This window comes from Lonchura striata, chromosome Z, assembly GCF_050655825.1.
Source record: "Lonchura striata isolate lonStrDom1 chromosome Z, ASM5065582v1, whole genome shotgun sequence".
In the NCBI taxonomy this organism is placed as follows: domain Eukaryota; kingdom Metazoa; phylum Chordata; class Aves; order Passeriformes; family Estrildidae; genus Lonchura; species Lonchura striata.
The window spans coordinates 74,740,109-74,767,500 of NC_140740.1; the positions used below are offsets into that span (position 1 = coordinate 74,740,109).

The following is a 27,392-nucleotide window of genomic DNA, read 5'->3' on the forward strand; positions in this document are numbered from 1 at the left end:
TCACGCTTTTCTATCAATATCCATTGTTTAGAAGAATGATTTGTTGGATGCTCGTGTTGATTAAAACACAACAGTAACTACAACTTAACACTGTGTGTGCCTTTTTACAGTATGTTCAGAAGCTGAAAATACAGACAAAGGAGCACGGTACTTCAGGCAGAAATATGAAGCATCTGAAGCAGCACTAACAATGAAAACAACATAAAAGTCTCAAAAAGCCAATGTTTTAGGGCTGCACATACAGTTCTAACCCAGAGGAAAGACTAGTGCGAAGATGCTTAATAAGAACAATTACAACAGTAAGTCCAGCATTTTAATGCCCCGGAATGTGCTGCTGTCACAGAATAAGAAATATGAAAATAAAAATGGAACAGCTGATGAGTAAATAACAGGATATTTTAAAAGAAAACAAAAATAGGCATACAACTTCTATAACAATCAGATTTATCTTGAGTAGAACATTCTGTTTCAAATTGTTTAACTATTAGGCAAAAGCTTTACAAACTACATACACAGACTAAAACTGCTTTTAAGGAGAGCACAGGGACTGACATAACACTGCTGAGAGATATGTGTACTTATTTAGGATTTAAACCTTCTCCATTAAGCTCTACTGAAGAGCAAATGCTGAATAAATGAATGCAACTATGTTTATGTTAAAAGCCTGTTTCCCGCAGCATGTAATTAAAGGAAATGTTGTACAAAGCCAGTACTTTTGTCAAGCTCCTGTAAATGGAAAGACGGATAGCGCTCAGAGAAGTGAATGCATTGCTTCATATTTAACCTTAACACTCTTGTCATTAATGGTTTGTCTAACTTGTTCTATAAAAGACAAGGTACTGCTCCATTGAAGTAAAATTAAAAAAATCAACTAAACCATGCTTTTCAGAACAGAAGATTCATTATCGTCGACTAATGTATTGGCATAAAGCAAAGTAACATCCTATCAAGTAAGGCACACATTCAATCTGCTTTTTCACCCCCCTTTATTTTTAACTCATGCTGTTTTATTGTTATAGGCAATTTGTACCACTCAGCATGACAGTGTAAACTGAATCAAGATTAATTTACATGCAAAAGAACACTTAGGAGAGCAGCGTGGTAAGCAAATGTATTGTCTCGATTGCTGAGGTGGAAAAGAACCTGGAAATAAAATAGGGTACTCTAATTAAGGAGCATCAAATATGATTGCTTGGGGTAGTCAATGGCCAGAAAATAGTAAATGTCCAACCATTTAAAGAATTAGCATCTTGCTTGTTAGGAAAACAAATTTTATATATACAATTTTAATAAAATTAGGTAAACTATCTGTTTACTTAACCAAGATTGTGTTTTGGTCTTGGTTTGATTTTTTTTTTTAAATGTGATTCAGGTATACATTTCAAAAAATAAGTTGACAAAATTATTTAAAAACATGTCTCTTGAAAGAAAAAAAAATCCTGAAGTAGTTTTGTCTATTTTAAAAACACCATCATGAATATTCTGATTAATATCCAAGTACAACAATCACATGACACATTTAATATTGCTTGAAACACAAGAATCCAAGAAAATTCTAGCATGAGCATAAAGCAGCAATTAGTCTGGGTTAGCCACCTGATATGATGAAATAACTATATGTATTTTAAATAATAAAAGAAAATTAATTTGGAAAAATTACAGTGATGGGTAACAAAGTATGCTAGCCAGGAAGACTAGTCCTATTCTGAACTGAGGGAAGGAGAGTTTTGCTACTGAATTTTAAACACAACAGACAAGTTGAAATCTGGATACAGAGTTCCCAATAGTAAATGTTCCATTCATGCAGAATTCCTGCTATGGCAACTCGACTTTTCATGGGGATATGATGTAAAATAGGGTATAAAATTCTGAGTCCTGAAGGATCAGAAAAAATACTTGAGCAAAAAGATAAAGGGTGTTTAACAATATAATTTTAATCCACTCATTCGAAATTGTCAATCACAACAACCACTAACTCAGCTGCTTCTCTGGGCAATTACTTCACCAGAGGATTCCCGAGCTCAGGAGGGAAGGAAAGGGGAGATGGCGCAGCAAAGCTAAGCATATAATGCACAGCATGTGGACAAAAACAGCTTTTGAGGTTCTGCCACTACCACCAGATAACCTCCACAGCCATGAATATTCAATAACCTGTCTGCTCCTCTCTCTTCATGCCATCAGGAAGAAAATGGACATATACAAATGTAACAGACAATGCAAAACAGCAGAGTGTAATTGAGTAAAGATGTATAGCAATGAATTGTCTTCTACATAGCAGTATAATACCAGCTATTTTCTCTTTAGCATTCTTATTAGGTAACACATGCAATTTAGATGTAAAAATCCTTAAAACCTGTATGTATTTTCATTCTCTTTGTGGATTTCTAATATTCTCCTCAATCCTTCACTATGTTTTACCTATCTCTTTTGGTAGCAAATAAAACCAGGCATCTCCCCATACCAACCAAAAAAAAAAAAAAAAAAACAAAAGAAAGAAAGAAAGAAAAAGCATGACAAGTGAAAAACAAGCTATATAAATCAGATTCATTTGGAGAATATAGGCAAACTGAAGTTAAACACAAGATAGAATAACATATACCAACTTTTAAATCGCCCTGCATTTATTATTGTAATTTAGATTTTTCATTTAACAAGAACACAAAGTAATTCTTCCGATATGCTACCTGTTCCTAGAGTTTTGTAATAAATACTAATGAAACATGTATAATTGCAACCTCTGTTACCAAGAATATTCTATATTCTGATACAGCTGATATCCAAAACAAAAAAGATGCAATAGGAAAGGTTTTTAAACCTGTAGTACATTTGCCAGCCCGCAAAGTCCTGCATCAAAGAATGAATTCAGGAAGACAGAGCGAGCGATACAGAAATGCCAAGAGACCTTCATGGATTTACAAATACTTCATATAAACAAATTTTCAAATAGCTTTATTCAGAGTAGCCTTTCTGCTCTATTAAACATAGCAAACAGCTGCCAGATTTATTCAGACAAATAATCAACAACCATAGAAGTAAAATGGCAGAAGAAAAAGGAATTTTGGCAACAGCTCCACAGAGGACCACAGCTATTCTCCAAGTACACTTCTTCTATGTGCTCATGGTTCTGTATGGCCAGTCAGGAGGAAAAAAAGCCCTCAGTCACAGTAAAGCATACAAAAACTCTATCAGAATCTCACAAAGCAAGCAAACATAAAAACAGGGAGGGAAGAAGCACAGTAATCTGCCTTCTTTTCATGACAACTTCAGCTACAATTTTTAGAAGGGAACAGTTTAAAATAAATGTACCACAGCCTCATTCAATCACTCACCTTGGTTTGCTGAGCAGGTATAAAGCAGAGAGGCAGGCTTTAGCCAGCAAAGGGTAAGAACAGCAAATAAGTATCAATAGGTTATGAAAACAAAGCACAGTCCTAACTTTTCACTGCAACCATAAGCTTAACTGCAAATGATCTGGACAGTATTTAAACTACTTTCTTAATAATTCAAAAACACAAAAGCAAGAAATGCTCAAAAGCAAGCAATAACTAATAATACATAACATTACTCATTGGTGTTCTTGACTGCTTGATGGATATACTGAGTTTCTGAGCCTTACACAGCAATAAGACAGGATCCCATGGGCATATTCTCATCTCAGTGTGAAGAGACATACACATGTAAATCCCCATACATTGAGATAGATGAATAAACACTACTACATTTGAGTGCATCCAAAAGGTAACTACTTATATTTTAAAATATCCGAGAATCATATCCAAATTAAGGACAGCAGTATTGACTATTCCAATTAACATATGCTTAGGTCAAACCTAAGCACAATTTTCTCAAATTATTTTGAATAAAATATTCAAGTTACTAAAAGCTCTTATGGGGGTTGCTGTCTGGACTAGTATAAGAGACTTCAATTCTTTGAAAACACAGTATTAGTAGAATGCAGAAGTATAAGTAAGATGCCACCATTCTAAAACAGTATTCCAACAAGAGTAGTTTTTTATATATGAGGTGTTTGAAAGTGAAAGGATTAAAACAATCTTCAAAGTAGCTGAGGAACAGGTACGTTAACAGAATTGAAAATCAGTATTGGAATAAAGAATAGTAAAACCCGATGCAATACCAACCAACGTATATATAGTTTATTTCCTTGAGCAGGCATCACAAGTTTCTGTTTTACTGCTAGTAGGAAAGGCATTCACACTTCATGATGGGAAGCCAAAACTCTTGAGCTGAAAGACTGTTTTAGGGTAAAGGGTGGGCTTTAACCCTTTAAAGTCTACATCATATCATGGCACATCCTTCCCAAGGTATTTTAAAACTACTTAAAATTGTCAGAGTGAATACTAACAGCAGCTAACTCAACCACCTACAACTGGAAGCACTTTCTATATGCTTGGAAATTGATAGGCATGCAGTCCTCTTCCAATATAAGTAAATTTGCTAAAGCTGCTGAAGTATTTCTCACCTTGCTCCTTCTTAAAATCTTTCTCTGACATAGTGACAGGCAAGAGCAGCTCTCCAACAGGGGGTTGAATGTTAACACTGAAGTGATCATCCTTTGTGCTAGAAAAGAAATTACAGAGAATCAACCAAGTGCTTCAACACAGATTAGTAAATATACATATATCAGTTTCAAATTTTCTGTGAAATCATTAAAAAGTGTAAAAACTACCTGTATGATTTCTACCTTATTAATTTGAAAGCTAACTTCTTACATTAGAAAGCTGATCCATTTTCTCCAGTACAAATGTGGTAGGCATAGTCTTGTATTTCTGAAAATGTAACTTTTGCTCAGATCAATGTTTATTTGTGATCTACAAAGCATCACACTCAATATAAATGCTTGCAGAGGACAAATCATTGTGCATTTTACAAATCCTTTGAGAGAACTGTTACACATCCTGTCTTTACTACAGCTGAAGTCCTAGAAATAGGAGTAAACATTGAAAATATACAATTTCAGAGAAAGGATGACATTGTCTGTAAAAAAAACCACAAACAAGCCAAACAATAAATACAGTAGTAAAATAGAATTATTTTTGATAACTTCAGCTTTACAGTATTTGGTATATTTAAACAAAACCACACAGCATACTGGTTAATGTAAAAACACGCTGGAAAACCACAGAACTTGAGGCCATTTTTTCAATGGCAGAGTTATTATACTATCACTAGAAACACAATACTATTAAATTATACATTTCTCCTTAAGAAATAAATATCATACAGTGAACTTCCTCTCCCTATCCATTCAATTAGCTAAGTTTCCAACTATTTTGTCTGAGACTTCTTGAAGGCTACACAAACTCAAGATACATTCACCCTGCTATGTTTCATTGACTAACTGTACCATAAGGGATTTGCCTAGCAATTCAGGATCAGTACATCCAGTCAGAATCTTTGTTAATGCTTTAAGGCCTGAGAAATTTTTAGAAAAGAACACTTGATTTTTTTTTTTTTTCCGGTGTACCAAATAGCCAATATATATTGATTGGTGATATGCCTCAGATATCTTACTTAAATATAATGATACAGTCATTAGAATGGAGAATACATTTCATTCATTAATATCCATGTTATTTAAATTAACCTAAAAGATGTGCTACTGATATTTTGTAACTTTGAAGCTTCAAAGTTCTGAAACAAGATAGACTGATGGAAAACTATAGCACTATAGATCAATAGTATGGAAAACATATGTGTCTCCCTCCTCAAGATGCAAGACAATCCACCTGGAAACAGAGAAGCATTTTACCGTCCTTCTACTCAAAATTCTAATACTTACTGTAATTACCCATTTTGGAAAGGAATTGTTTAGGAACTAGTACATTCTTATTTTCTAGCTTCTGATGTGTTATAATTATGCTTATGAGTGCAGTCTCAAGTATGGGCTGTTCAAATAAAACTGGACATTTACACTAACTTTTTGGAGAACTGCCATTTTGTAAACATACAGGGGAACAATCCCTTCAAACTTCCTAGTACTTCCTTTATAAAAAAATAATTAAGTGCTGCTTTTAAAAACTAACAAATTCAAAATTCCCCCCTATTTCTTTTCTCCACTGTACTACCTTAAATATCATCTGTCTCCAAAGTCATTATTATAATAAAAAAGCAGAGATTGTTTGATTGTCTAGCCTGATTAAGTGCACAGTAAAATAAGCAAGTAGTTTTTTCTTTAATTTTTCGTTTGAAAAGTGATTAAGAATTCAATCATCTTAAGAGCTGATGGAAGGGTCTTTAATCAACTGCCTCATTAATTTTTTGCTATTCATACCTACTACTTGGACTATAAGACTAACACTTTCAACAATACCTTCATTGACACTGTTCAACTGATTGTTCAACTAATGTTATGTTTCATATTTAAGCAAGAGGTACTCCATATAATTCAGCTTGAAACAGATATGGTGTACAATGATTTATGTCCTACATTGACTGTAGGGATGCCATTTGTACATAAACTTGACTTATAACATCAATTATTAGATTGCTTTAATGCTTATAACAATATTTCCACAATAAGAAGGAATAAAAGCATGTACAGCTTGGGTTTTTTATGTCTGTAACTGCTTAAGAGGACCACTTGACACCTCTGCTGTTAACAAACATTCCCCTTCCATTTCCCCTAGTGAATAAATAGCTAATATATATTCTTTGAAAAAACATGAACTCTTCATAGCCTACAAACAGAAATTCTGGTTGCTAGTTGTTCTTCAAAACCACTTTGTTCTTAATTTCACTTTAGTCAGCATCTGGGCTACTTTGCATTACTTTAATTCCAATATGCTTCAGTAAATTTCTTTCTCAGCTACAGAAAATCATATTTCCTTATAGGTTCTCTTTGTCAGACACTTCACAGATTAAATATACAGCTTTTGTTTATTGATCTGCATCTCTTTTATTACATCTTTATATTAGAGAGCTCACAAAATCTAATTTAACAAAACTTACTTCATAATTCCATAGAACCACAATATGATTCAGAAGGGGCATTAGAAATCACCTGATTCTACCTCCTGCTTAAGCGAGGGTCACCTTAGCTCACTTTGGTCATGGCCATGTTCATTTGAGCTCTGAGTATCTCCAAAGATAGAGATTTCATCAGATATCTAATGGAGAAATTTGAGAATAAAATTGAGGCTTGATACAACTACTTAACTTCCCCCAATACCTAGTGAAATAAATTTGTGTATTTAACTTATTAATTTATATTTTCAAGACTATAATTAATATAAATGATGCTTAAACAAGAACTTATATTAACTTTTAAAAATCTGCTGGACAACTGGTTCAAGCTGCACTGAAGCGTCTCTCAGGTGGTGTTGCTTTAACTTTCCTGAAAGATCAAGGTTAAGCAGCTTACCAGAAAAAATACCCAAAGTTTCTCATGGCAACAGAATGTGTCTTTTGATTTCAAAAATTTAAAACTGCATTTTCTGGTAATAGCATGTGCAGTTAGTAAGTTACAGCCTTAGAGAAACACGAATACTTAATGAGAAGTTCTTAGAGGAAAGCTCTAAAAGGATCAAACAGTTGGGGATGTCTGACAACAGTACCTTTCCAACAGTGGCTTGCAAAATCTGTTACGTATTTAAGTGTGAACTTATGGGCAAATGATATTACACATAATTACTCTTACTGACTCCTTAAAAACTGCTAAACTGTACATATTCTATTTTTAAAAGACATCACTTTCATTACTCAGTTGCAAGCATCACACGAATTTATCTTCTGATGCACACATCAAGATGAAGAAATGAGAGACAAAGACAGTAACGCTCCCACATGAACAAAGGGAGACTTAGTAGCTCCACAATAAAAGACACTGCAAGAATAACATTCAACCTTTCAGAAGATGCACCATTTAAAGATTTCTGTAGATGGAGTGGGAGCAGCTACTGCTTGTTATTTGAAAGCCTTGGCTATTCCCTCTCTCCTCTCAGTTTGGTTGGGTTTTTTTAAAAGAATTGGCTTTGAAGGGTTCCAGGTAAAGAAGATTTCTACCATAAGAAAAGACTTGAGAACAGTGATGATAAAATCTTCTTTAGAATTAAAGTAAATAATACTAACACTTGTGAATGACTTCTTTTAGAATTCCACAATAGCAGTGGTTAAATCTTAACTTCAAGGTTTTTAATAAATTAGTAGTCTAATAAGAGTGGAAATATTCTTCTTGCTCTTTATCCTTTTTTTGTTTCATGCCTAGGAGCAGCTTGTCCCAGAACATATCTATCCCAAACTAGCTTACTGTTTTTGTCTTGTATCCACAAAAATCTCTACACAAGTTAAAAAAAAAACAAGAACATGAAAGGAAGAGCAACACTAAGAGAGAATTAATTTCCTGCAAAACAAAACACAGAACAGGGAAGTATAGGGCACTTGATTCCTAGTCTTGCTGAAGGAAGGAAAGGATTGCATTCTGCTTTTGCATGAGAAAAAGGCTGAAGTAAAAGAACAAATGAAAGCAGTTGTTCATGTCCAGCCTTGTTTTTTCCAGGTCAGTTATTTATCTTGGCATAATTGTGTTCTGGAATAGGGCCAACTGACTACTTTAGAGTAATGAAATAAAGAGAAGAGTACCAGATTGCTTGTCTTACATTTATAAGCAACTTGGTGATCTGCTGACAAAGCACTAGGTAAGGAAACAGCAAGAAAAAAGTGAAAATGCAAGTGGCAGTTATGTGAACACAATGCTAAATCTCTAACATTAGTTTCTAATATATTCCATAACATATTCCACTACATAATTTTAATCAGATGCTTTTGTGAAAGCATCTACACCTGAATGCATGCTTGCACTCAACAGAAATACTGACTGCTACCCAACCAACCCTCTTCATTTACTTGCTTTGCAGGTAGAAGTTCTGCTTGGGAAGATTTCTACATCAACACAGAGCAAAGAAAGTAAATTTCATGCTGCAAAAAATCTCTTCCTTTGAAAATAAAATCCAGAGGAAAAGCTTCTACAATAAGATGAAACCTGCAGAGAACAGACTGAACAAAGTCTTTAAATCTCATCCACAGAATTTACGAAACTGCTAGACTCTTTCTGCTACACCAAACTTTTCTGGAATAATCAGCAAAATATTTTCTCTATATAGTACAGAATAGATTAAATGAACAGACATACAAGAGTATGTATTCTGCTCATCAGAAGGAGAGGGTCCTTCTAATGACACTCGGACATTAAGAAATACCAATACAGACCAACCAGTTTAAAACCTCTGTCATGTCATGCTATTTTCCAATTACCTAATTATTTTGAAAAAGAATGAAAGGCACAAAAACTGTTGCTTTCGTTCAATTTTTCTTTCTTCTTGGGAGTTCTGCTTGTGTTCTTTGCACTTAAACCTTGAGAAAACTAGGGAGAGAAAATGTGAAATCAAAACTAGGGAGAGAGATGCATGGTATGGACGCCTCCCCTACACCAGTTTCAAAGAAAGCTAAACAACTCTCTACATACTTTTCAAAGGAACAGAAAAAAGAAGAGAACCAGGTTCTCCATAAAAATTTTATCATTAAAGCTGTGGTTCTTTCATGGTTTTGGGAACAACTAAGATAATTGGCAAAGAGAGGATGAAAAGACTAAGAAGGAAAAGGTAAAGATAAGACTTCTTCTCCAGCTTTCAATGTTGTAAAAAGGACATCTCCTCTTCACCTTTAGTTATTCATCATGCCTACAAGAAATTGGAGATTTACCTACTGAGCTATACAAACATGGACAGGAATTCATAATGCTAAATACATATACAAAAAACAGAGTAAGGGCATGTATGTGCTATAACTCTCTGTCTCTATAACCTTCCTTCCCTTTCACCTCAAGGGATTCAAATGTTTTCATTCCAAAGACCCACAGGCAAAATTCTGACATAGCAAAGCTCCCATATCTTTGTTCAGACATCTTAAAAAACTAGTAAACTGAGAGAAAGACATGGGAATATTTGAAAAGCAGAGACATGCAAGACAATAAAGATAACACTAGTGGTAGGATTGTTGAAATTATGAACACTAGGAGCTCAATAATTCAACAAAAAACACCCTGATATGGAAATCTTTAAGATCTGACATGAGAAAAAAAGGAAGTAATTCCACAGTCAGCGGAGTACTGCAGATAGTCTGTTATATCAAGAATCCATTCCAACCTCTTCTCTGCTAAACTGATGCCTACCTGCTTAGCTAAGACTCACCTCTCTTACTTGGATGGTGAATATACTAAACTTTAAGTAGAATTCAACAAGATAGCAACTTACCTTGCATATGAGTTAGCCAGTAATAAATTGCTTTAAATTCCTAAGCTGTGTATATCCTGCTTGCAAAATGAGAACAAAGTAACATGAAAACAAAGAGTAACATTCAAAAAATCTTTTGAAAGGATGAGTTCCTCCATTTATTCCTCTTTAACTTTCTGCTCGAGAGGCATTATCATGCAGAACACCAGTGTGGTTGAAATAGCTGCCTCTGGAAGGAGTTGGCATAAGAAAAATAACAATGAAGAGATGTTCTCCTTACAAGTACATACTGTGAACATCCTAATACACATTCTAAATAAATGCATTAGGCACAGTTTTCAAGTTGAGGCATTTCACAGCACTTTAATTAGATGTGTGATCTTGGTAAGGTTTGTTTACCAAAAATAGTATTTGAACAGGAGATCTTTCAAAACTCGTTCCTTCAAATCTCCATATTGCAGATTCCCCTTCATTGTCCTTGACTTGAACAACAAATTTAGAAACAGATCTAAATATTTTATGACGCATGTTAGTTTTTTACTTTATACAGTTTGTATTTATTGAACCACTAGTACAACAGCACATCCCTAAGCAGAAGGGTAGTGTTTGCTATGCAAAACACACAGCCCATGATTGGCATCTAAGACCAATTGATCTACCCATTACCATTATGTCCCTACCCCCACAAGCTTTACTACAAAGCTATTGATTTAAACACTGCCGATCGGTTTCCATTTTCTGATTTTGGGCAGGCCAATTAAGAAAGTGAGTAATTGTGATTACACTGCTTCAGGATCAATTACATTTGATGCAAGATAAAGTGCTTCTCTTAGAACAACATAAAGAAAATTCTTATGATCAGGAACACTTTACTGCTGAACATGCTAGTATCAAAAATATAAAATAACTGACAATATCTTTCATAGAGATATGTTAACAGGAAATATGAGAATACAGACACCTTTGTATGCACAATATTTCAACTATGTTTTGACAAACTTCTAGAAGTCATTCCTTCTTTTGGATAAAAGCTTTTTGAAAAGTATGGTGTTACAGAGCCTGCAGCTGAGTTGTTTGAGACATTGCTCCCAAAACATCACACTGCAGTTTCTTCAGTGATACTGAAGATCAGTAGGATTTTGAACAAAATAAGTTTTCAGTGTAAAATAGCAAATATAATGCAAATAACATTTTACCTATTTTTATACTATTTTCTAGGAACTAACGGCAAAGAAACAAGGCCCTATCAATTAGCAAAGGAACAAAGCAAGCAATTCCTATTCTTAATTTAATTTTAAACTTAGCTTGAGCGCTTTTGTCATTGGACTCACATTGTCTAAATCATTAAAATGAATACACCACTGAGGTCTGAAGCAAATCTATTTACAGTGATGTTACTCATAGTCTGGTTGGTGTTCAGGAATATTGATCTGTCTTGTTTGTCTAATAGGAAAATAATAAACAATTACTAGGCAATGTTGGAGAAAGTAATCAGTTTTTATATATCACTAATACAGCAGACCTCCCAAAACATAAAGGTGATGATCTGCATAAAATCAATGTGTTATGCTACATTGCTTATCCTCATCACTGCTATGATTCGTAGCAATAAATGGTGTAAGTTAAATATCCAATCATTGGTAGACAGAAATTATGTACTTGAAAGAAAAATATCTGCTTTATTTAAAAAAGAACATTTCTGCCTGATAAACTATCAAGCAGATACTATTATATAAAATTCAAAATATATTTAGATAGAGTCAAGAGTCTATGATTTTGAAGCAATTTGGAAACTGCACTGCCTACAAGGGAACCTCCTTCCCAAACAAACACCAGGCAACAGTTCAAAGCTGTTTCCAAATTCCAGCAAATAGCACACAGACCAGCTATAACAACATGATGTGCATAAACTACATGCTGCAGAGATTTTGCTGGAAGTATAAATATGTGTTAACTGACTATGCAGGAGCATCTATTGTACAGGGAAAAGTTTGAGAAATGGAAAGAAAAAACCCAGTAGTAAAACCTCCTTGCCCCTAGAACAAGAAATGTTATTTTAGCAGTGGTACTTTAGGAATCACTTGGGTACATCTCTATTATTAGGATTCTCATGCTATCCTCAATAACTTCAGTTGAACAAGCTGTGCTTAGTAGCAGTATACTAAAATTGCTAGAGAAATTTTCAAAAGGAAGAAACATAGAGCTTTCATGAAGGGGTTCCCTTAAACAGAAATGCGGCAATGTGAATGTCTATTCAACATCCCTCTTTTTGTACTGAATATTGAAAGCTGTGTTTCTTTCAACAAAACATATAAAAAATCCATTAATTCAAAATATGTAAAAATAATTAAATTTTGCAGATCTTTATAGTGCTTTTGCTCAGTTTAAAAGCCTACATAAACATGAAAAATCCCAAAAAGAAGGTTCAAGTTTTCTCAGATCAATTCTTTCCCAATGTTGAAATTACCCCATTTTCAAATGCTAGTGTGTAACAGAATTCTCACGGAGTGAATGGGTTCCCTGCTAGCCTAGGATGCAGAAAGAGGACCTTGAATGTGCTAATAATGAGCACAGAAATTATAAATCAAGCATATTAGACAAGATTAGTTGGCCAGCCAGTTACTTGGTTTCATTTCCACTATTGATTTAAAAGAATCTACAGGATTTCTATGGTGGGCAAATTTTGGGGCTGTTTTCAGGCAGTCATGTTACAACAACCACGAGCACTTATAACAAAGATCAGGGTAGTAAAACAGCTCACACTATGTGCCATTTTGACTTGCTGTTTCTTACAGGGAGAACACACACAAAGCTCTAAAGCAGAATAGTCAGACATGACTACTCCTTTCCAGATGGTGTTAATAATAAGAATCCCTAGAAGAGTGGGACAAAAATGTAAAGCCTCTAAAAGTAAAACTGAACACTAATAATGTGCTATTTCTCTAGAAACATCTTGGATGTATATCATGTTGTTAATTTTGTTTAATTCTTTGAATATTTAATAATCTGATACCACCAAGTAGACTTCCAGTGAAAACTATTTTTCCCTTCCAGGAGCAAAAAATTACTCTCCCCCTCCCAAGAACTTACCATAACTGGAAACTGGCTGTCTGGGTAGAATCACAGAAGTCAATACCCATTGTAGCAGTAATGGATCCTCCAGGCTCAAGGAACTCTGCATGAAGAGATTTTTAACATATAAATATACATGCAAGTCAACAGAAGACGTCAGATGCAACCCCCCATACGTCACAAAATCAAAACCTCAAAAAGCTCTGTAAGAAAAAAATCCAACAGTTGTAGTTTTATTACAAATACATATCATCCAAATGTCACACTTGCATATTTAAGCATCCTGGATTCCCTCTCACACAGTTAATGCACATGAAGTGTTGCCATTTCAGCCTTAGAGCTCTATCAACAAAATAAGTTCTTGTATTGGAAAAGCAAGGAAGGGAAAATTATTTACAGAAAACAGTGCACAGATCCAGCATGAGACTTTATTTTCAGTAACACTAGTTTGCAGATTTAGTTAGTAAATTGCAAAATACAACAAATAAAATCTACATTAATACACACCATAATGGAAAATAAGCTGAATTTAAACTTTATTTCATAATTACTGTGATTTACTTGTGTATCAATATTCTACTCGTATTAGTTGGAAGGGAGAAGAAGGATTATGAACACTAAATGGAAGATGACTTTGTGCTATACAAGCAGTGCAGACTGAGACACTCCTGGCAGTGAAGAGATCAAGAGACATACTAATTCTAAGATTCCTAGCTAAATCATTACATTATTTCCCTAACGTAGAGATAAAGCTTTCATTAAAGGCTTTTCCTTGTAAGGTCTTTCTTTGCGTAAATAAAAACAAGTACTGAAGCAGACTTTGCCTTCTCAAGATTATAACAAAGAGCTGAAAGCACTTGAAAGGAATTCAAATAAAAAGGAATAGGCAGGCAGAAAAATGTCTGATTTCCGGATTATTCATAAGGTACCTGATACTTTGCAGGAACTGAATGTAGACAGCTGCTCCATGACAAATTCAACAAAATGTAACTATTTCAAGATTAGGTTTGTAAAAATGCAAAAAACATGGAGTTAATGCTGCTGGCTAAAGTCTAAATTAACACTAGGAAATGAATAAAAAAGAAAGTATTCCAAGGAGTCTGTTTAAAGCTTTGAAAGATTAAAGGCTCCAGCTCAAATTCAGAATTAACTTTACCGAAGTCTTTGAGCTTAATATTTTCAAAGGGAGTTCACTTAGGAACAAGAAAGTGTTCTGTACAGGGACTTGGGTGAAATAATTTGAACCACTTCTACTGGAAGAATCAGGACAATTGCCAACAGTAATTTCAGTGACTGAGGCAAAACTAGACTTATATTCCAGCAGGAATACCTATCTATGCTGACACTTCTTCTGTTGGGTCTGCTAGGTAAATTGTAGGATGTGTTTTCCAAACACTGGAAACACAAAATGTAGTAAGGACACAGGGTGTATAGGCTTAGTTCTACACAAAATGACAGAGGATACAGAAAATTTGAATTCAAGCAAGAAAAAGAACATTTTGGGAAGAACTACAGAACTTATTTCCTGCAGAAGAAACCAACAGCTTTTTAGGACAAATACCATGTTGTCTTTCTCGGGGAAATAAATACCTTACTAAGTAGGATTGTTTTGTGAAGCTCAAGGAACCTGAAGTGAATAATTTATTAATTCCACTCTTTCCCCCCCATGTTTTTATGTGAAACAAGTGAATGTTACTGTTTATTGACTGTTGCTGTGGGTACAGTATCTCCTGACCTGATTTATAGCATTACTAGATTTCTACTTGTACGCCTTTGTGCTTTATTTCTTCAATTGTTTACAGGTAGTGATATAAAACAAAGCTCATGGGCAAAACTTGACATTTCAATTCTGAGTTGGATTTATTTTGAGGAATAAGCAGCAAAATGTTCACTTAAAAAAACCCAAAACTAATAGATTTCTAAAAGTAACTGCCTTGATCACATATGTATCATTACCAAGATGCAAAAAGTTATTATTATTAATTTTAACTCTGAAATAAACCATAGCACTGGACAACTGCTTTTGTAGTTATTTGGTTTAAATCTGCATAATCTTTTCTATGTTAAAAAAATTATTTCAATAGTTTAGAGCCATGTAATACAAACATTTTAGCTAGTTAAAAAAAAGAATACTCTTTAGTTCACTGTTGCGCTTTAAGAACATGTTCCTGCATTCTTCTATCATGGTATATATTCACATAATAATGTAGCTCATTGAAGGAGAAGAATTTGTATTATGAAATAGAGATGCTTCTGCTCCTTCTGACTACACCACAATGTTCTAAAATAAAGAACTGCTGAGAAAAGTAAGCAGATTGTGTACATAGGTATTACTCTTGAAAAAAACTTGCTGTAATCTGTGTTCTTTCTAAAGTGTTATGCTCTATTCTACAGAAATTTAGCAAAAAACCATCTTGATTAGAAAGTAAAACGTAAAACCATTTAGATCAGGTCTGACTACACATTGCTTTTTATCTAATCTAAGTAGACACAATTTGGAACTATGGCAGACACAAGCAAAACTAAAACATACACTTCCACTCTACTGCCATAAGCTCACAAGGAAAAAATGACAATGCTCTCAGCCACCAATATAAATCATACATTTAACTTCACTTAAAGCTTAGTAAGAAAATAATTGGAAATATAAAATCAAAACCTCCTTTTCAATAGATGCCCATAATAGCCAGTCTACAATAAGGCACTAAAAGAATCAAAGTTTGTAGGGATGCAGAAAGATTTGGTCCTAACAAGTCAATAGTTGATGAGTGTCTGTGTAGATATGTATCTACCTTCCCTGACACACATATATGAGTATACATGTAACTTTGCAAAACCACTTTCCTGTATTGGAATTTTGCTGAAGATTAAGAGCCTGATTTTTTTAACATAGAATATGGTTACCTATTGGATTAAACTCATGCATCCTCATGCCTGGAGGTAATTTCTTCTCTCCAATGTGAATATTCTCTATCTTCTGATCAGTTGTATTTGTTACTGTCACTTGCACAGGTACCATACTATCACCAAAAATGCCTGGCTGTCTTGAGAAGTGATAATGAGCTGCTAATCCTTTCCCACTCATTCGGTGAAGAAGTTCATGTGTTTTTGTTGGCACAGAGACTTGCATAGTGACCTGTTAAGTATAACACAAAAGTTGGCAAATGCTGTAAGTCAGGAACAGTAAAAATGACAATTGAATACTGCATTTTTCACTCAGTTAGAGCACCTGCTTTTGAGCTGGAATTTTAGTGATCCAGAAACATGTGAAATACATACACAAACTGCTGTAATAGATATCAGATAAAGAGCCTAAAACCATTTCTGGTGCTGAAAATACATTTGTTGTATCTGTCTCACTTTCCACTATAAATCTCATTTCAATTTTTTAGCTTTACAGTTAGCTATTAAATTACCATGTTTTTTAAGAATTACAGTTAAATAGTTATGTTTTTTCCAGCAAGAAACCTCCTGTGCATCAGAATTCAAGGGCATTCCCAAGCTCATTGTGTAACGTGGAAGTATATTGAGAAATTGTCTTCTGTTTCTCCTGTTAAAACCACAAAAATTGTTGTCTAACAATTACACTGGTGGAATAGTAAAAACATAGTTATATAGAGCAGAAAGATCCTGACACTTTTTAAATAGTCTTGCTGCTAGAAACAAAAAGAAAAATCCCAATGATGTTTCAGTCCATTCTATCCTGCAGAAATAGCATAAAAACAGAGATTCCATTTGCAAATATAATTCCAGATACCACTGACAAGGAAATAATGAGCTCAAAAGTAAGGAGTACAAAGAAATATGAACACAAGTGAATTTGAATTCTTTACACAAGTTTTAAGGAAAGATCAGAGTTACTTCAAATTATATTTATAAAATAATGACCTGTCACATGACCAAACTTACAACTCACACAAAATGAATGGAAAAGGTATAATTTGTATGGACCTTCACAGTTATGGAAAACTCAAAACCAACTTTAAATAGAGGTCCCAAACTTTCACAGATTAATAGTCTGCTTAGTTTTCTAGAAATAACTGACAAGGTCAAACTCTCAAAAAAAATGCCTCAGTTGTCAGGAAATGATAAAGGAAATACCTTGAATAATGAATATCTTATTGGTACACAGAAAGAGACAATAACAGTAAGAGGTTATTAGCAGTCAAATTAGCATGTTATTTAAACCATTACTCAAATAATGAACAAAATACAAGTTTTAAGATGGAATTTAAAAATTATTTTTAAGTTTAAGCTTAGCCTCTAACTTTTAATATTAAATTCACTTTGAGCAGGACATGCATAATAGAAAAGTTATTTCATGAAATAATTCTCCCATTTTACATTAATAAGTTTAAGATCTATGTTTAATTCATGTTAACAAAAGTATTTTGAAGTACACTAACTTCTCTGTGTTAACTTAAGGCTGGCTTTATTAACAATATTTATTAATAGGAATGAAAACATAAAAAGCATTCAGAAATTCATCATGTAGATATACAGAAACACGGAGCCATTGAGGTTGTAAAAGATATCCAAGTTCTGTGTCCAATTGTTTACCCAGCCCTGCCATCTTCAGTAAACCATGTTCCTAGGTGTCACGCTCACATGCTTTCTGAAGACTCAGAGAAATGGTGATTCCACCACTTCCCTGGCCAGCCCATTCCTATGCCTGATAACTCTTTCAGTGAAGAAATCTTTTCCTAATACCTAACCTAAACCTTCCCTGCCACAACAGGAGACATTTCATCTTGTTGTATCATTTACCTGGGAGAAGGGGCCAACCCCCACCAGGCTACACCCTCCTTTCAAACAGCTGTAGAGTGATAAAGTCCCTCCTGAGCATTCTTTTCTCTAGGATAAATACCTCCAGCTCCCTCAGCTGTTCTGACTGGACTTGTACTCCAGACACTTCCCCAGCTCCACTGCTTTTCTGTGGACTTGCTCCAGCACCAGAATGATCTTATTGTAGTGAGGAGCCCAAAACTAAACACAGCACTCGAGGTGTGGCTCACCAGTGCCCAGTGCAGGGGGACAACCCCTGCCCTGGTCCTGCTGGCCACACCATTGCTGATCCAGCCCAGGATGCCATTGGCCTTCTTGGCCACCTGGGCACTGCTGGCTCATGTCCAGCCACTGTCACCAGCACCCCCAGGGCCTTTCCAGCCCCTCTGCCCCAGCCTGTGGAGCTGCCTGGGGTTGCTGTGACCCAAGGGCAGGACAAGCACTGGCCTTGTTGAACCTCACACCTTCGGCCTCAGACTTTTGGATCTTTGCCTTTTATAAACCCATCCTGGCTGGGCCAGATCCCCTGGTTGTCCTACATGTGCTGCATGATGGCACCCAGGATGAGCTGCTGTAAAATGCATACACATAAAGAAAAAAACTCTCACTATACTTAAATTGTAACACCGATCCAAGTTTTACTGAATCCTTTCTGTAATTTTTAGAAATTTTAATCTATGCTAATGCCTCCTTCAGCATTACTTCTTGTTTCAGAAATAAAAAGCTTGTGAACCTATTCACTTTTATTTTCTACATCATATTATACGTAGCAGCAAAAACACACAGGACCATCAGAATAATAACAATATGTTTAAGTCATCTTTCTTTGTACAGAACATTAATTTTCACTTGTATTTAATGTGGCAGAACTAGAAATAAATAAAGCATATGTATGTTGAACAAAGCAATTTAATTCTGGAAAATTGGAGTTTTCAAGACCTCTACTTGCTAGCAAGGATTTTGAACTGACAAAGGCTGATGTGACTGTAATGTGATGTATTTAACAGCTGCATCAGTCTGGTAAAAAGTTTTTTGTTTTAATTCTAAAATTTTTAATACAATTGGCAATAAAACTCATGGGGCAGGTACCTGCAATCATTCTGGGATTAAAATAAAACCACACAGAGTTAACAGAACAAGAAGCATCTACTAACCAGGAGATAATCTACAAATCTTACACAGCATATGTTTAAATAATAGAAGTCGTTTGTGTACCTTTGGATGGTTTATGAAAATAACCAATCAATTCTGCAGACACAACATTATTTCTAAAGGAAATCTATGTGACTCATGATGCCTGCAGATACACAGAGACAAACCACACATATTTTATCAGTTTATTACAGTAAGCAAATAAGCGTGGAATGAGAGTGCACATAACTGTCTACTTAACGCTTACTGAAACATTTATAAGAGCTGTTATCTCCCTAATAACAGACAGACAGTGTGCAATTTTAGAGAGGAGAAAAGCTTCATATTTTTTAACACTTCACTAAAAAGTAACTGAAGAGTGTAAAATGAAAAATACTCTGTGCAGTTAGCTGGTAATGGACCATATTATCAACTCAAGTTAGATTTATAGGATACAAACTAGTCACTAATAGTTATTTTATGACAGAGCGTGTCTGCTTTTTTGGGTTTAGATTATTAAGATTAAACTTGCAAAACTTTTTTTTATAAAGCTGTTTAGAAAGACAGTAAAAAAAATTAAAATACTGACTGCCCTCACACCCCATTTTGACTGAAAGCAACCACATGTAAGGACTCCACACTGATACTGTATGGTTACACTATCTTGGTACCAGTCAGACTAGCCGAAAGGCTGACTGCATGTGCTGAAAGATAATTCATCACCCTAAAAGAACTGCAAGTATTTTTAAACTAGCTCTTGCATAAGAACATGAGCAACATTAGGGTTTTTCCCCCACTCCTTTATCATAGGGAAAAAGGGGAAAAGTGTAACATCACTGACAGTGGTAATTGTGACTTTCTTTATTACAACTGAGCTAACTAGTTACAAACCACTGAATCTTCCCAATATGAACATGTTTCTTTTTGCCAGCTCAGTAAGTCTTTATTAATTAAGCTCACATTGATGCAAAAAACTATTTCCCCTAATTATTTAAAATAAAAAGCACGACATGGTTTATTAAACCTACTACCGAAAAGAGAGGCGATCATACATTCCTGTCCGAAGTACCACAGAGTCACAAAGAATCAAAATGGTTTGGACTGGGAGGGACCTTAAAGAAGCAGTGTTACTATTAATACTTTTATTACTACAGACACAAAATTCTGTTTGGTTTCTTTCGTACTTGTTCCTTTGTTTCAAAATCCTGCAATAATGAACAGACTTATTCTTGATCCTAGCTCATGAATGTATGTATGTTTGGATAAAAGATGTATTATTGGAAAAAAATATTTGCTTCTAAGGATGATGAAAATTATAATTCTATTATTCTAATTTACATTCTGTTAAAGCAGTAGACTACAACTGAGTAGTAGTTGAACCTCACACCTAAGTAGGTGTTACTTTAATCCAAGTAATCCTCCTACTGGCAATATCCATAACATAATCCAAGAATTACCTACTGAGCTGTGAGAGCTATAACCTCTCTCACTCTCATAGTGAGGTTATGCTCCAGTAACTCTGCAACAGCTAAGAGGAGAAGAGCTATCACACAGTCTAGCCACATTTACATGATCTTTCAACTGAAACCATGAGAGCAACTTAACTATAATTTTCTAGTATTAGGAGAAAGATGGAAAACCAGAAAAACAATAGTCAACTACTGGCAGGAAATACTATCTTTTGCTCAATTACCAGTTATATATTACTCACCATCACCAGTCAATGTCTCCCTTACACACCTCTTAGAAAAACAATTATTAATTCATAAAAAAGATAAAATAAAGTGCAAGCAAAGAATGTAATCATCCTAGTCTGCATTATTTCAAGAGACTGTTGGAAATTCCAACATTACAGCATACCTAAGTCACAATAATATGGATTGCAAAAGCAATGATAGAATCCCCCTAACAGGGAGCAAGGAAACCAAACAAGAAATCACACTAGCTCCTATATTGTACAATCTGAGAAAAGCAACTGGATACTGTCATTTAATTTGGGCTAATTTATCTAGACATACAGACACTCAAGGACATATGTTGAATTTTGGAAAACACTTTCCACCAAAGGTTTATCTAACTGCTCTACATCTACCAAATGCCTTCTAAAAGCGTACATCCTATCTCCCTTCTTTTTGCACTGTCACCAAATTTTAGACTCCACACTTCTTGTAATTACTAACATGTCGATGAGGCTAACTGAAAGTGACCATATTAATAATCATATCGTTAAACCATTACTGGATTCAGACAATTTCATACATTACAAAACAAGTTCCCAAAATTCTTACTTTATTTTGATACTGATAGATTAATACCTTCGTCTCCAAAACCTTGCAAGAAAAATAAAAATCAAAAGAAATGAAACCCAAAACTGCTCAGATAAATTCCACTGATTTTTAAATCACACAGAGATGGATCTCAAACAAAAGATCACTTTTATTATGCTGCCCATAGTACACCTCTGTAAAGCTGCCAAAATGAATTGTTTCTTTACCTTTTTTTTTTTTTTTTACTGTAATAGTTGTGTGGTCTCAAATCATCCTTTCAAGAAGAATCAAGTGTTCAAGGTAATTATAAAATGGCTTGGGTTGGAAGGGATCATAAAGATCATCAAGTTCCAATGTACCTGCCATGGGCAGACAGACCTTTCACTAGGTCAGGCTGCTGAGAGCTCCATCCAACCTGGCCTTGAACATTGCCAGGGTTGGGGTATTCACAACCTGACTGGACAACCTGTTCCAGTGCCTCCACCCTCATAGAACAGAATTTCTTCCCAATATCTAATCTAAACCTGCCTTCTTTCAGTTTGAATCCATCCACCTTGTCATGTCACTGCATGCTCTTGTAAAAAGCCCCTCCATCTTTCTTGTAGGCTCCCTTCAGGTACCAGAAGACTGCAATTAAGTCACTCCAAAGCTTTCTCTTTTCCAGCCTTTTCTCATAGGAGATGTGTTCAATCCCTCTGATCATCTCTGTGGCCTCCTCTGGACTCATTCCAGAAGTTCCATGTTCTTCCTGTGCTGGGACCCCAGAGCTGGTGCAGCACTGCAGGTGGGCTCTCAGCAGAGCAGAGCAGAGGGGCAGAATCCCCTCCCTGGCCCTGCTGCCCACCCTGCTCTGGATGCAGCCCAGGACACGTGTGGCTCTCTGGGCTGGGAGTGCCCATGGCTGGGTCATGTCCAGCCTCTCATCCCCAGCACCCCCAAGTCCTTCTGGGCAGGGCTGCTGTGATCTGCCCATCACAGCCTGTGCTGGTACCAGGGTTGCTCTGACCCAGGTGCAGCACCTTGTACTTGGACTTGGTAAACTGCGTGAGATTCCCATGGGCTCTCTCCCAGAACTTGTCCATTTGCCCCTGGATGGCATCCTGTCCTTCAGGTGTGGTAACTGCACCACTTCACTTGGTGTCGTCTACAGTGAGGCTGCATCTCATCCCATTGTTTATGTCATTAATGAAGATACTAAATAACACTGGTCCCTGAGTGACATCACTTTATCACTGAAGTCCATCAGGACTCTGAGATGCTGACCACCACTCTCCAAAATGTGGCCATCTAAACACTTTCTTAACCATCTAACAGTCCACTCATCCAATACATCTCTCCAATTAGACAGAGGGGGAGGCAAAATAGGGAGAGCAGGAGGGCACGATGAAGGGGGCCCATAACCACAGGGAAATCCCACTTGCCCCCTTATCACATTTCATTCCTGGATCTCATCTGATCCCCACACCCTACTTCATTGCAAATTACAGATCCTGTAACACATTCCCTCTGGCAGGGGGGTCTGTCACCTGGCTCAGGCAGTTATCCTCCACACATTCCAGCAGTCTCCTGCATTGCCACAGCTCTCCAAGCTGTTTTTCCAACAGCTGCTGGGGTGGCTGAGATCCCCCTGCAGGACACGACCCTCGGGCACAGTGTCTCCTGTGCTGGAGCAGGAAGGTTTGGTCAAGGGGCTCCCCTTGGCCAGGCAGCTGTAGCAGACCCCAGCCAAAGCTTCCCTTTGCTGCCTCGCTCTCTGACTCCTACCCACAGGCTTTCCACCTGCCCATGGATATAAGCTGTGAATCTAGAAACTACCAAAATATTCAGTAGTACTAAATTAACTATTTTCTAATATTTTTATACCCCTTAGATTTTTTCCAATGGTTTTCTTAAAATAGAATGAACTAGACAGAATTGCAGTTACTCTATATCAATAGAAGGTATTGCTCTTTGAGCATAAATATGACTATGTGATATAAAGGAATGAGAATTGGGCCTTAACCTGGAGTTTACAAACAGTAGAAAACTCTAGTAATTTCATACTAGACTAATCAAGAACTTTCAAAACAGAGTGTGCACCTGTTCTATGTAACTGGGGGCCAGTAAGACAGCTTGAATTTTGCATAAATAATAGCGCCTAAAGCTTTGTATTACAATAACACCTGGTTTTATTTGAGATTTGGCATCTTTATCGTTTTCTTCTGCTGAGCATAATGAATCACTTGAATAATCAAATGAAAATATTATAAAATCTTTTAAAATGCCACGTAAGAAAAAAGTTTGTTAGCAACAAAATGGCAATATTGTCATGATTAGTCAAAGTTATTAAACAAGCATGAAGAAAAGAGCTAAAGTCAGTCACATAATTATGGGATACAAACCTTGGTATAAATTCAGAAATACACATTCACCCCCAGAGGGTCTGCTATGATCATCAGTGGTCTATAAAAAGGGCTCAAATAGATACTAAGGAAAATTTTTTTGTAGGAACACTAACAGAAAATTCCTACACTTCAGCTGTTGAGATTTGTATCTGTGTATGAGAGATCTCAAGATTTTTTTACTCTTTTGTCCTACGTATGCTTCCATGAGGTGAAAACCAGATGGTCTGGTGGCTGATGCATATCTGAGACTTTCATCAAGCAGCACGAAACACTTAGACATTAGGTGTTTGAAGAAAAGCATTCTCCCAATACAAAACCAAGTAATTTACTTCAATTTAGTGATTCCATTCTTCCACTGACCACTAAACTGTGAAGTCTGAGAACCACACTTCAGCATATGGTTTAGTGGTGGCATTGGCAGTGCTAGGTTTGCAGTTGGACTCAATGGACTTTTTCAACCTCAATGATTCTTTGATTCTGTGATTACCTGAAGTAGTTCAGGAGTTAGAAAAACAGAGTAAGGTGTCAGCCTCACCTTGCATCCTAACTCTGAATTTGCAATAGTGGACATTGCTGAGAAGGATTAACAGAGATTTTGGCTCTGAGTCTAAATGACTTCAAGAAGTTCCTACAAATGGTTTCAAGTATATTATTTTGATTTTTGGCAAACAGCCAGTACTCTAAAGTGAAAACACACTGTACCCTACTGAACATAACATATAATCTTACAGTTAGATTTATATGAAAACAACTCTTGCATATTGGTTCCTTTCAACAAAAGCATCTCGCTCAAATTTTTCCCCAGAAAAGGACATAATCTGTTGGGATAAGTGTATAATTTAATTGAAACACTTCTATGCAGTATTACCCACAAGCCAAAGTGAATTCTGCCTTTAATTCACTATATTTAAAATCCAATACAGGTATTTATGAATGTCAAAATGTAAATTACATCTTTGCTACCTTCATACAACTATATTTGAATCTTGTTCATTACACTGCTGTTGAAGAATGCAACATGTTATTCTGGCTTCTATCAGGATGATTCTAATGTACAACAGACCACTCACAAGGACAAAAATCTGAAATAAGCACTGAACTCATTGCACATAGACATCTGTATCAGCACTTCTTCAATGCAGGAGAAGAATCTGTGTGTACTACACTACATCTCTTATACAAGATATTGACATGCCAATTTTCTCCAAGTTTTATTTAATTATACACATAATATTTTAAACTAAACAAATCCATAGTCCTTCGACTGCAAAAAAATTACCTGAGGCCATGTTAACATAGTTTTTCTGTGTTTTGTTTTCCTTAAGCTTTGTTTTCCATCCTTAAAGAACAAGAAAAAAAATCCTGCACTAGTTAGTAGTCTGTTAACCAACAAAGAAGTTTATTTATAACCAATTATCTTCAGTTTATTTGTTTAAATTTAAAAGCACTGTTTTTAAAGAAACAAAATTTGTGGTGTCAAATGACATATCCATCCTTCATAAAAACATTTCTTTTCACACTTGTAAGAAACACCATTCAATCCCATCCACACTGCTCAGAACAATGCAAGCAACACCAAGCACAGCATGCTGCTGTCAAAAACCTCACCCCATGGATGTCTCTAATGAAGGCTCCACTGTACAGACACAGACATTGAACGTAGGCAGTAGCTGTGGCCATGGTTAAGGCATTTAACTATGTGGATGACTGATGGCAAATTAGGTAGGTTACTTTCTCTCATCTATTTTTGCAATTATCTTGGTCCTACCCATGTAAAGTATTACTGCTGCTATTGTCTAAGACTGCCACAGATTGTTAGCTCACTGATCATAAATGCAGCAGCAGGAAGACTGCAACAATGACCATTATTAAAACTTAGTGCATATTAAAACATCTTTTAGTACACAAATGTATTTCATAGTAGTTCAAATTTATGATTCATATAGCAAGCATACATTCTAATGGTGCTGGTGTTACAAAGGTCCTTCAGTGTAAACAGTAGAATGATTTTTATAAACTTTTTCATAAACCATTCCAAAGTAATAACAGTGAAGTTAAAACTAATTTTGCAGTCATGAACTCCTAAATTACACCATGCAACTGAAAGATACATTTCAGAATTCTTACAAATGTACATTTCCTCCATTCTTCTGCCATTTTGAAATAAAGAACATAGATGTCAGGGACTACAAACAACAACCAACACTTGCAACCATATAAAGATGGAAATGTTTCTTAATCCAAGTGAACAAAAGTTAAAAATGAAAATTTTTATGAACCTCAAAGAAATCAATATAAATTATGAAGGTTCTAGAACTACTATTTTAAATCTTAATATGTCAAGGCCCTGTTCACCAAGCCATCAGGAGAAAAGCACATAAAATTAAGGTGAAAGTCTGGACAAAAGCAAGCTTTCAAAAACTCATCTCTCTGATGATACAGTGTTTAATCATAGTTCTGTTCAATAGCCTTTTAAAGAGTCTTCTGTCTCTCCAATATCCTCTAGCGTCTGTGGCTCAGGAGGGCAGAAAACATTTCCGAATTATTCTGATTTGAGAACACCATGGCACATTGTGTACCAACCTTTTTAAAAATAACTTTCACATGTGCTTGGAGGTGGGTGATGGAAGGTACTCCCCTCCTGCAAGAAGGTTATCTCCTTCCTATTAGCAAGAACTTCTAGAGCACATTAAAATGCAGCTGCATTGACATAATTTAAAAGATTCCAAGTCACCCCATTTTAACAACTACAATGTCCTTGCATTTCACTTTGTACTGCTAGCCTACAAGTCATGTGGCAACATACTACTAGTGCACAACACAGAAGATATGGCTTATTAGCAATAACATCTCTCCACTAGCTGAGTTAGTCCCATGCTTAGCTTTTACTTTTAATGATCAAATACCTATTTTCTCAAAAAAAGTTTTATTTTTAACATTTTTGGACAAAAATCTCAGGTGTTTAATGCTATGTCATGGTGATTCTTCAAGTAAAAGTGGAGCTGCAGCTGCATACATCAACCAAAACCTGGTTATTAATTTTTTCAAGCATGAAAAACTAAAAAAAAAAATTCTAAATTTCAGTGATCAAGACATTTTGTTAGTTAAAAAGCATTTGCTTCTACTTCCATCTATATTTAACAAGCAGAATTTAATTTCCAGGCTTATAGACTCTATGAATAATTAGATATATGTGGAATTGGAATCAAATAATTTAAAATTATAAAGGACCCCTATGGCTTTTGGAGTCATCCCTCTCTGCAAAAATCCAAAATTATAATCAGTCATTAAAAAAAAACCACAAACAATTCATAGCTGTAGCTGAAGGAAGGAGGCTTCTAAAGAATTTTTATCATAATAGCAGAAGTCTTTGAATGTAGAGACTATGAGAAGTTGTATTTTTAATAATTTCTACCTAAAGCTCAAAATCTTCCTTCTTATTCTGATGTATAATCCTCAAAACACTCATTCATCCTAATCTCACAATGTTGTGCTGCAGATGGAAT

The 27,392-nt window shown here is 35.5% G+C and overlaps 1 protein-coding gene across 6 annotated transcripts in view; it reads right to left on the reverse strand.

Annotated features, from left to right (window-relative positions):
* The window catches only part of AP3B1 (adaptor related protein complex 3 subunit beta 1), a 152,912-nt gene that overhangs the window by 14,128 nt on the left and 111,392 nt on the right, over window positions 1-27,392 (reverse strand). For 4 of the 6 annotated variants that reach the window (XM_021531843.4, XM_085567241.1, XM_085567240.1 and 1 more), the window contains 3 exons: window positions 16,224-16,455; window positions 13,338-13,422; window positions 4,481-4,578 (listed from right to left, as the gene is read on the reverse strand). In XM_021531843.4, coding sequence (XP_021387518.3) covers window positions 4,481-4,578; window positions 13,338-13,422; window positions 16,224-16,455 — 415 coding nt within the window. Of the gene's footprint in view, window positions 1-3,329; window positions 3,367-4,480; window positions 4,579-13,337; window positions 13,423-16,223; window positions 16,456-27,392 lie in introns of all 6 variants that reach the window. The other 2 variants (XR_014951448.1, XR_014951449.1) reach the window with 1 other exon arrangement.